The 10,437-nt window shown below is 42.1% G+C and overlaps 2 protein-coding genes and 1 non-coding gene across 5 annotated transcripts; all 3 read left to right on the forward strand.

Annotated features, from left to right (window-relative positions):
• Nucleotides 1–677: 677 nt before the first annotated feature.
• On the forward strand, nucleotides 678–3,612 carry LOC130515952 (alpha-1,6-mannosyl-glycoprotein 2-beta-N-acetylglucosaminyltransferase). 2 transcript variants are annotated; one of them, XM_057016634.1, is made up of 2 exons: nucleotides 678–1,155; nucleotides 1,264–3,612. In XM_057016634.1, exon 2 carries the CDS (start codon nucleotides 1,466–1,468, stop codon nucleotides 2,711–2,713), a length of 1,248 nt encoding a protein of 415 aa, XP_056872614.1. In that variant the 5' UTR covers nucleotides 678–1,155; nucleotides 1,264–1,465; the 3' UTR covers nucleotides 2,714–3,612. The 2 variants fall into 2 exon arrangements, with proteins under 2 accessions (XP_056872614.1, XP_056872613.1); XM_057016633.1 differs by having other exon boundaries at nucleotides 679–1,181.
• A 567-nt stretch (nucleotides 3,613–4,179) lies between these two features.
• On the forward strand, nucleotides 4,180–9,769 carry brox (BRO1 domain and CAAX motif containing). 2 transcript variants are annotated; one of them, XM_057016635.1, is made up of 13 exons: nucleotides 4,180–4,333; nucleotides 4,778–4,879; nucleotides 5,031–5,137; nucleotides 5,483–5,579; nucleotides 5,688–5,783; nucleotides 5,881–5,953; nucleotides 6,138–6,243; nucleotides 6,365–6,454; nucleotides 7,105–7,190; nucleotides 7,316–7,397; nucleotides 7,687–7,837; nucleotides 8,193–8,352; nucleotides 8,443–9,769. In XM_057016635.1, exons 2-13 carry the CDS (start codon nucleotides 4,779–4,781, stop codon nucleotides 8,524–8,526), a joined length of 1,233 nt encoding a protein of 410 aa, XP_056872615.1. In that variant the 5' UTR covers nucleotides 4,180–4,333; nucleotide 4,778; the 3' UTR covers nucleotides 8,527–9,769. The 2 variants fall into 2 exon arrangements, with proteins under 2 accessions (XP_056872615.1, XP_056872616.1); XM_057016636.1 differs by having other exon boundaries at nucleotides 4,235–4,347.
• Nucleotides 9,770–10,364: 595 nt separating this feature from the next.
• trnaa-agc (transfer RNA alanine (anticodon AGC)) lies at nucleotides 10,365–10,437 on the forward strand. Its single transcript has one exon. It is a non-coding gene; the product is annotated as a tRNA-Ala (tRNA).

The following is a 10,437-nucleotide window of genomic DNA, read 5'->3' on the forward strand; positions in this document are numbered from 1 at the left end:
CCACCTCAAGGGGTCCCCAGCTCACCGCTCATAGGTGCAGGCGTCACGCTTGAAGGGTAACGTTCTACAACATTTAGAATGGCAGGTTTCAAGAAGCACGCTTTACCTTTCTATTTATTTATTATTTAGAGTAGTTTGGCTGCAACTGAGAAATACATTTTATTGTGAATATAAAATATCTGAGGCCAAGCAAACCATTTTCCTATCTGGGTTGAGAGGTGATAAATACAGCCGCACTTCATTTACAAGCACCCTGACAGCGTTGCTGATAATCTTGACGTGTTCCTGTGTCATTCGCTTCCAGCAGAAGTTTGACTTTTGCTGATAGGCTGTTTTTTCTCTCTGGAGGAAGTGGTGTGGGCCTCTGCAACAAAAGGCCTGTAGAGATGCTTCCTGAGCATGAAACGCCATGGTTATGTCTGCATTACCCAACAGCCTGCCAGTTGTCGTCTTGGATAAATGATTTTCCCCAGTTCTGACCCATTAAAAGGAGAACAAACCAACAATGGTGCTGCTCTCCAGCTTCTCGCCACTCCAAACTGCCTGACAGTCATGTGACAAACGTGACTGTAGATATAAAAATGTATTACATGTTCTGGACAGAGCTGGATAAGATTTTGACGAATGTTTTAGGATCACACATTTCAGGAGAATTTGCTTCAGCCCTGCAGTGACTGCAAAACGATCCAAAATGTGGGGAAAGCTTTGCAGGTATCCGTATCTTCTTCCGAACAGGATCTACTGGCTCTCCCAGTAGGTCACAACAACTATCTGTTTGCAAGTACAAAGGTTCGCTCTCTTTCTGCAGGTAAAATCAATATTCGACCCGTCAAACCTGAAAAAGTAACTCGATCGCACCATAGTCACAAAGGCAACCTGTCCACAGTCCACCCGCCTTATCTGCTGGTTGTCAGGTTGGTGTGTTGTTCCTTAAATTGCAGCACTGGTTCCTTACGGGGAGGTAACTGGTGACCCGACCATCCGGATTTTCCCGTCCGTCTCGCGTTACACACCTTTCGGAGGGACAATGATTCGCTGAGCGGCACTTGGGTCTCTCCTCCCTCGTTGGCTGGGCTGTACACGTCAGCAGTCAATAAGTGCAGATGTATCTGTGTCCCGGCAGCCTCTTCCTGGTGCGCGCGTGTTGACATCGAGGTGAGCCGAGCCGAGCCAGGCGCCCTGTAAGTTTGTTAAACCTCACAAGTTAATGTAAAGTGCGCGTAAGACGCTCGTTTATGTCGTTTCTGCTTTCCTTTCGTACAGGTAGTGGACAGAAACGGATTTATGACGACGTTTGTAAGTTGAAAGACGCTGAAGCGGTTTGATTAGGACGTCACGCGACGCCCGGCTGACGCCGTCTCTCGGCGCACGAGGACACGTACGCGTTGCAATGAAGCCCCGCGCGACGAGGTGACTGAACGCCGTCGCAGTTTTGTGTCCCAACGTCGCTTTCTGCTGTCAGAAGATGCGATTTCGGCTGAACAAACGGAATCTGCTGGTGCTGCTGGGAGTCTCGTTCACGGCTGCGACCTTCCTGTTGACCACGCGCGTGTTATTGGTGCGGGACACCGACACGCGAGACGCTCAGGTAAAAGTTACCGTGCGTTCTGACACGGTGACGTTTAACCTGGACTCGCCCCCGCAGCTCCTGCGCTCTGTGTACGCCGCCAACTTCAAGCAACATGTTCGGAATGCGGATAAATTTCCAGGGGACCCCCAGCTGGTGCTGGTCGTGCAAGTCCATAACAGACCCGAGTACCTCGAACTGCTCATCAAATCCCTGGAGAGAGCTGCCGAGGTCCACAGCTTCCTTCTCATCTTTAGCCATGACTATATTTCAGAGGAAATCAACGCCATGGTGCAAAGGATAACGTTTTGCAAAGTGCTGCAGATTTATTTCCCTTTCAGCACTCAGCTGTATCCAAAAGAGTTTCCCGGACAGGATCCCCGAGACTGCCCCCGCGACATCTCCAAGGATAATGCTGTGAAAAAAGGCTGCCTCAACGCAGAACACCCGGACTCTTATGGACACTACAGGGAAGCCTTTATCACACAGACCAAACACCACTGGTGGTGGAAGTTGCACTTCGTGTGGGAACGAGTGCATGTGACCCAGGGCTACAGTGGATTTGTTGTCTTCTTGGAGGAGGACAACTATGTCTTACCTGACTTTTACCACTTCTATAAAGCAATGATAGAGTTCAGGAAGAAGAGTTGTCCAAACTGTGACGTGTTAGCGTTGGGTAACCACAATGGTCTCACCAAAACATTTACCTCACTTTCCAATAAGGTCTTGACCACTGGGTGGATGTCCACCAAACACAACTTGGGCATGGCCATGTCCAGGGAGGTGTACTACAAACTGATGGGCTGCAGTGATGAATTCTGCACTTATGATGACTATAACTGGGACTGGACTCTGCAACACCTCTCAGGAACCTGCATATCAAACCCTCTTAAGGTGCTTTTTGCACAGGCCTCCAGAGTCGTCCACACTGGAGACTGTGGCCTTCACCAGAAGGAAACCTGCAGGCCAGAACTGGCTTCCCAGAAGGTCGAGGAGGGTCTTCAGATGATCAAGCACAGCCTTTTCCCCCTGCCTTTGACTCTTACTGGCGCAGAAGCAGTGGAGCACAAAGAGCACATGAAGAACGGAGGATGGGGAGATGTTCGAGACCATATGCTGTGCAATAAATACGCCCAAGTTCTTTAAAGTGTAGCATTTCTATTGTAGAGTCGAACGTGTCTAAATCTAAATGTGCCATTTATTCACAACTTCCCAGGCTTTACGACTGACAGGGGTTGTAATTTAACTTGACTTCCTCACAAGGGACCAAATCATGGCTGCATCCTGTGTACAAACATGCAAAATCCTTTTATAAATATATTTAATGACCAAAGTTGCACAGTTGCCAAAGTCTTGATGTATAATTATGTCATTCAAGGTATTTTGTAAAATGTAAGCAACAGCTAGGACCGACCAAAATAGTGATAAGAGTGTGCAAGAGCGAATGTTAGCTCTGACTCATGCAACCATTTGCAATGTTGTCATACACATGGTTTTAAAGGTTACTTTTATAATTTCAGCAAGAAAAGGGGGGGTTGCCAGCTTCATTTTATTTTTCGGTCTTCTGTTTCAACATTATTGACCCTTGATTCCAACAACCAAAGCTGGTACGATGCCATGTGATAAGCCGAACGCAACCTTATGGAATCGAGTTTAAGGTTCCTCTTTCTGCAAACATAAAACCTTCTGTATATGCACCTTCATTCAAACAAGACGGGATCAAATGTTGCCCTGTGACTTAAGAGCAACAGCCAAAGTGCCTTTTTAAGAGGCTGAATAATAAATAAAATGTAACTATCAGCTTTCAGGAAAAAGAATGTTGTTATTCAGTGAAATTGGAGTTCACAAAATAACTACATTTTCAAAGCAGCATTGCACTTCTGTCTGAAACTGAGCAGAGCCTCAATGGGGCTTATCCTGAACTGACTTTGATAAGTTATGCAGACATGTGAAGAGTCAAGAATGTTCACTACTCAGTTGTGTAAAATTGCTACAAATTTGTGCCTGTAATTGTAATTAAGATATTAAAAGTGCACTTAAATGACTTTTTGAATTCTTGTTGGGTTTTTTTTTTAACAGGAAAGGTCTGAAAAGAATGACACAGAATTTTTTCTTGAAACCAAATGACAAAATTGTTTTGACTGTTTAACTGGGGTTGAAAGTGGTTGCATGCGACTCATTAAAACTTATTTTCCTTAAAAAATATGAAATTTAAGGTTTATGTTCTGACATTTGCTCAACTTCTGCATGATGTGACTGTTGGCTATGTGATGATTTCTGTTCTACAGTTTTTTTTCTTCTTTCTGAATCACTTGGAAAAAAAAGCTGTTTAATGTTTACCCAATGTTTGCCAAATGGAGAAAAATAAAAAGCTTTCATTTGCAAGGCGTCTTATGTTTGTTGCAAAAATAGAATTTATTTTTTTGAGGGTATTTCAATTGATGTCAACCCAAAAAAATGTAGGCTCTTTATTTGTATTTAGTCCAATTAACCTTAATAATTGTTTAAGAATAAGAAAAATTGGTGACATTTCAACATTTAATGCACTTATGCAATCGGTTATCGATATTCCAATCCAGTTTATTTCATTAGTCTTTGTAATACCTGTTACTACATCCGCCTTGTAAAAAGGTTTCCGGGTAGGTGTCACGTGACTGCTTCCTTTAATGTTACTGGTCAGCTTCTCCGTAGGTTTTATTTCCGGAAGTAGCTACATGGTGTCGGATTTTAAGGACTACACGTATAACGCCTCAACAAAACTGATAAGTAGGTATACTGAAGTATGTATACGCCTTTATATTAAATGGCTGTTGATAAGTACTCAATCGGGTGACATAAGTGACTGAGTTTAATTAATTTTAGGTGTTGCTAGTGTTAGCTGCTACAGGTTTACAGCTACGTGTTAGACTAATGTCAAAAGTACCACATAGACAAGCTAATCATGCATTTAAAACATACAATTTTATCCATATTTAGTGGTACATGTTGGTTTGACTTCTTAAATGTACTGAATTTCGTCTCGTGGGTATGGTAAAACGACAACCATGATTAGTAGTAAATGACGCTGGCCGAGACGAAGCTAGCTGGCTAACGCTACATTCCACAAAAAGGCAGGAATATGTTATGTATTCATTTGTTTGGACGGTTCCCTGTCTACAACTGGACATGTCTCGTAAATGCTTCATTCTAAAGTCGTGTGTGTTTACGCAGGATGGCACATTGGTTTCATAGAAACCCTCTCAAGGCAACGGCACCAGTGTCCTTTAATTTCTACGGAGTGGCAGGAAGTCCGGCTGCCAATAAGATATGCAAGTAGGTCCCATCTTTGCTTCATTTACCAGCATCCTCTTGGTGACATATTACAATTAATGCAGCCGTCATCACCGTAACTTGAGCTAATATGTCACTTTCTCTGCTCCTACAATGACCGGTAGTTTAAGTGCTCTTTGCTTAACACATGCAGTGACCTGAGGACAACCCGGGCCAGGCTTTTGGAGATGTTCACCGACATCACTTGCAACCCGGAGATCATGAAAAATGCCACCGATGCATACTTTTCCCTCCTACAAGGTATAATCACACTAGGCCTAAGTGCGCCCATCTGTTAAATCTTTTATCTTATTGTCATTGTAACTTAATAAACTGCAATTTCTTGCAAAGTCTTACTAATACAATGAGGGCATTTCAGATATAAAATTATCAGATTTTCTCATGAAAATGTTGGAAATGCATGCAAATATAAACCATATAAATGCAATATTGATGTTGACCCAAAGGTGTGGCTTGTGAGGAGCCGAAAATAGCAATCGCTAACTGTTTTCTTTTCGTTTGTCTTCTAACAATGCATTGTCTTTTCGGCTTTGCTCTTAACCTATAGCTTGTTGTTTTTCAATATATGGGTTGACGTTGCAACAGGCTTTATTGCATCCTTGGATGGAACTACACAAGAGAACAAGATGAGGTTTATCCAGAATTTTAAGTGGACTGACACCTTACAAGGAAACACTCCCAGGTACAAGCAAAGAATGAATGTTTTAGCTACTGAAAGCTGATCTCTTTTATATCTAATTGGATATTTGGACCTAAACACTGATTTGTACAAGCCCATCTCTTCTCCAAGTGCTCAGCAGGATGCAGTATTTGAATTGGTCTCCATGGCCTTCAATGTTGGCCTCTGGTACACCAAGTTTGCCTCAAGGCTTGCAGGCAAAGAAAAGTAGGAGGGTTTTTGTCCCTGTTCACATAATAATGAATCATACATATACTCATTTAAAAGATACTTAGTACTTATATTTATTGTGCTTGCTCAACAGCATCACAGAGGTCGAAGCAAAGGATGTCCACCGGAGTTTGAAAGTTGCTGCTGGGATATTCAAAGCACTTAAGGTGAGATCATGTCCACAGGTCAGTCGACTTTTCCTGAGAAGAAAGTCAGACGTGAGGCTTGACTAAAGAAACAACCCAGATAACTTCAAAATTGCACATTATTGATCAAGGCAGCATAATCTTTTCCAAACTTGACCCCCTTCCTTTCTCCTTTAGCTTCATTGTTTTTCCTTGGGTCTTGCAGGACGTCCACATCCCTCGTCTCATCACTCCAGCTGAAAAGGGCAGAGACCTGGAACCCCGGGTGATTGATGCGTACATCATCCAGTCACAGGCAGAAGCCCAAGAAGGTGCAGTAGGGTCCAGCTCCATTGTGGTTGCTCTAAATTCTCAGTAGTCTTAGTAACACACTTTGGATAAAACCCATTTTAGGAACTATTTTGCTCTTCACATCATTTTCTCCTTTTACAGTGACAATCGCCCGAGCTATTGAACTCAAGCACAACGCCAACCTCATCGCTTCTCTGGCATTTGAGACAGCAAACTTCTATCAGAAAGCTGGTCGGTGTTGCTGCTTCTTAGCGTCGTTTTGAGTTAAAATATCTGCAAGAACTGTGAAAGTGTGTTTTGAGGAATTGGGAAGCATCGCCGTGGCTGCATGCTACAGTTGAGATCTTTAAATAGATTACATAGTGATACAATAAAGCAGCAGTTTTGAGGTGAGAAAGCCATAATATGAAAAGGAATATAGCAGCAGAAATAACTATAAACATGTTGATAGGTCAGATTAGAAGGAGGGAAACCAGTCTGAACACATCAAACAGGATTTCTGATCATCCTTATGTAAAGTTTGGACTTTAGTGCACTGACTCCAGTGGTGCTGCACGGCCACAGTGCGCTCTCGTTAGGTGGCCAAGCCTTCTGAGTGTTCATTATTTTTATAGAAAGTTACAGGAACTGAAAGCACACCAGTTAATCAGAACACAAGCCACCATAGCACAATAGGAACTAGGTCGTTAAACCTAACAATATTAGTGCTCCTGCCTGAAAAAGCATATATCCATATGAGACTGACCCTATGTCCAAAAAAGATGCTTTAAAGTCAGAATTACTGTTGAAAGCTTTTTCTAAGAGTGAAGTTGTCACATCTCCATGAACTCGTGTTCAAATAGCACAGCTCGTTTTGACCAGAACGGCATTTCTATCCACAGATCACACACTGAACACACTGGACCCTGAGTATAGCAGCAAGTGGAGGAAATATCTGCAGCTGAAGCAGCACTTTTACATGGCTTATGTAAGTAAAAGGAAGTTCCACTTACTAATGATCCCACCTGCCTCAACATGCCTTGCAGAAACTGATTATCTTTTTAAAAACATGTATTTCATGGTTATTTGTTCTCCCAATTCTGCTATTTGCAGGCGTACTGCTACCATGGGCAAACCCTGCTGGCAGGCGACAAGTGTGGGGAGGCAATAAGATCTCTCCAGGAGGCAGAAAAGTGTACGTACTGGATTTTACACAGCTTTAATTCTGTGCTCCAGCAATTTCAGTATCTAAAACCAGATGGAACTCCATTGAGTCTAAAAGGGTTTTCAGGAGCTAGTAGAAAACCCAGGGTGTCTTGAGACGTGTGTCGTGAGCTGCGAGCACATAGGTCACGACACAGGTGTTTCCTGAGTGCCTCGGCAGCAGTGCTATTTCTGGATGGTTTCTCATAACCGGGAAATGAGAAATCTCATTTTTACTGCTTTAATTTGTGCTGCATTAACGTGCGGAACTCTCTGTTTAGGTTACTCCCGGGCAGAAGAGCTGTGCAAAGAGTACCGTCAGACTAAAGGCCCGGGCACAACAGCGAAACCATCGGAGCAGCAGTTCTTTCTCAAACTGGGCGGCCTCATTAAAAACACCCTGGACAAGTGTCAGAGAGAAAACGGCTTCATGTGAGTCGCTACAGTACAGTACAGTACAGTGTGTTCACATTCACATGCACATACTCCGGAAACTCTTTATGCAAACGATCAACCGCTTAGAGCGAAGCCAAACACTCTTTTCCTTTTTTTTTTTCTTTGTGGTGATGTCAGTAACTGTTGAGCAGTCGTGGATATTCAGTTGTACTCGCATATTTGAGGAGGACTTGAGAGCTCACTGACTTAAAGCTAAACAATTCTTTGTCTCCCCCTGGTGTCCGCTAATATAAATGCCATATTTTACAGAGAAATAATTGGTTCCTTAGCTGCTGCTTAAATCGCTGAAATGTCACGGTGTAACTGTATGACTCTGCATATATTTCCTCAGATATTTCCACAAAGTCCCAGTGGAGCCGCCTCTGCTGGAACTGAAGGCCAGTTATGGCTTGGTGGAGCCAGTTGCTTTCGAGTTGCCGCCGCTCAGTGAGCAGTGCACGCCACAAGTGTATGGCACCTTTGACCTGACCAAGGGTGCCAAAAATGACAAGGTCCTGAAGCTCATTCTCCGTTGTTACTCAGGTTTAGATTTTGTCGCAGAGCATTGTGTTTCATTGCTGCTTTCGTTGCGTTTTATGTAGGCAAAACCCAAGGAAGAGGAGGTGAAACCAGTGAAGGAACCGGATTTGAAACCGCAGAAAGACACAGGCTGCATCATCTCCTAAACAGAATCCTCCTTTACTGTTATTATTCTCTAGCAACTGTTGTCATGATTGCTTTCATATTTTTGCAGTACGTTTCCATCTGAACAATGTGTCATATTTCTAATATTAATGCATTGTACATTCCTGCTGAAGCACGTATTTGGTCATGTCACAGCTTCTCATTCAGTAAATCTGAATATGTAAAATTCTTTAAACTTATTGGTGGAAAAGATTCCTTTAAAGCCTTTGAGGCCATTTTTGTCAGACATTTACAAATTGGTCTTAGAGATAAACTAATTATTTTAATGGTGCCTTTGGCTGCAATGTAAAACCTGTTAATGTGGCCCAATTATAGATCTTTTAAAAGCGTAAAACTTTCCAATCAAACAGTCTAAAAAGGACATATATTCACAATCGTCTCTAATATAGGAATTATTTGAAACATGTGAGTGTCATCATAAAGCACACAATCGGCATGTAGATCAAGACAAAATGACTCAGATTACACAGGTTACTGTGTACGTTTCATTGTAATTTGTGGCTGTTTACAATCAGTATTTCATTGAGATCAAATGGATGTTCTACTCTTTTGTAAATAACAGCTGGGTTATTTTCTGCTGTTCTAAAACCTTCATCATTAATGAGTCTAAATCATTGTTAATGTGTAAGTCTGTTGCTTTCCTCCCTAATTGTAGTTCATATATGCCTCTTGGATTTTTAGAGTTTAAAGACACTTAACAAGTTCTACATTTATATACAATCACGTTTGTGGTAATCTTTTGATGACCAGTGGATACAACATTGACTGCTCGTTTCCTGAGACAGTGTGTGTATATATAGCTGACATCTGAGTGTTCTCCTGGACCAGTGGTCAGAATCTTGAGGGTCATCAGCTACAGAAGAGTGAATCATAAGCTGCTCTAGCTACTTTAAATGTTATCATTTTGCCCCACTTTGAAAATAGTTTTAACACTCAATCCAAAGTGTAAACCACTCGTATGCATATATTTATACACTTTCTGAGCAAGAGACTAGCTATCGTCCTCGCCAAACTTCACTGTAGCTCAGCAACATAGCACTTTATGTCCAGCGAGTGGAATGAAGCAGTCATTAGATATGGAAACAGGCAAGTTAAAGAAAGCTCTCGTCTTTATTCTTCATGCGTTTCAATGCAACTAATCACCATTACAGCTTTTCTATTCCTTCAAATGTGTCTTTCATGCACTATGTATTCTAAATGCTATTAAATCATTTGTATCACTCATTTGTGCTGCACTTCCTGTTATTTTACCTGACAAGGTAGAGTAAGGCCCTGAGGATAGAGGATTTCATTGGCTTTTTAGCTGTGCAGTTTTGGTCACTTAAAAAAGAAAAGTCCACTTTAATTAGTACAAGTGATGGGTTGAGGATGCATAGAGGAGGCATAGAGGTCCAACAGGACATGACATGAATGGCTTTATGTAGAGAGTTTACGCTGTTCATAGAGGGCCAAAATGATTCATCATTTGAAAGACAGAACTTTCAGTGCTTTAAAATAGAAATGGTTATTAATTTTTTTTTAAAAGGCACATTTTATTCATTGATTTTAAGTGTTTTAAGACTCATTCCAAAGTCAGATATTTTGTTGTAATGCTTCTCTTCATTTTCATTTGAAATTAAAGCACATGTTTTCTCCATATCCCAAGATGTGTATTTTTTCTCCAATGAGGTGAGGTTACCAAAGCACTCCATCCATCCATCTGTTCCTGGTCCGGCCCCTTTGTCAAATGTTAGAACCCATTGTGGCCCACGAATCAAAATGTTTGCCCACCCCTGTTCTACATTCATACATGTAGACAAAACAGGTCACGTGTATACAAGGGGGATTAGCTCAAATGGTAGAGCGCTCGCTTAGCATGCGAGAGGTAGCGGGATCGATGCCCGCATCCTCCA

Source organism: Takifugu flavidus, chromosome 19, assembly GCF_003711565.1.
Source record: "Takifugu flavidus isolate HTHZ2018 chromosome 19, ASM371156v2, whole genome shotgun sequence".
Classification (NCBI taxonomy): Eukaryota; Metazoa; Chordata; class Actinopteri; order Tetraodontiformes; family Tetraodontidae; genus Takifugu; species Takifugu flavidus.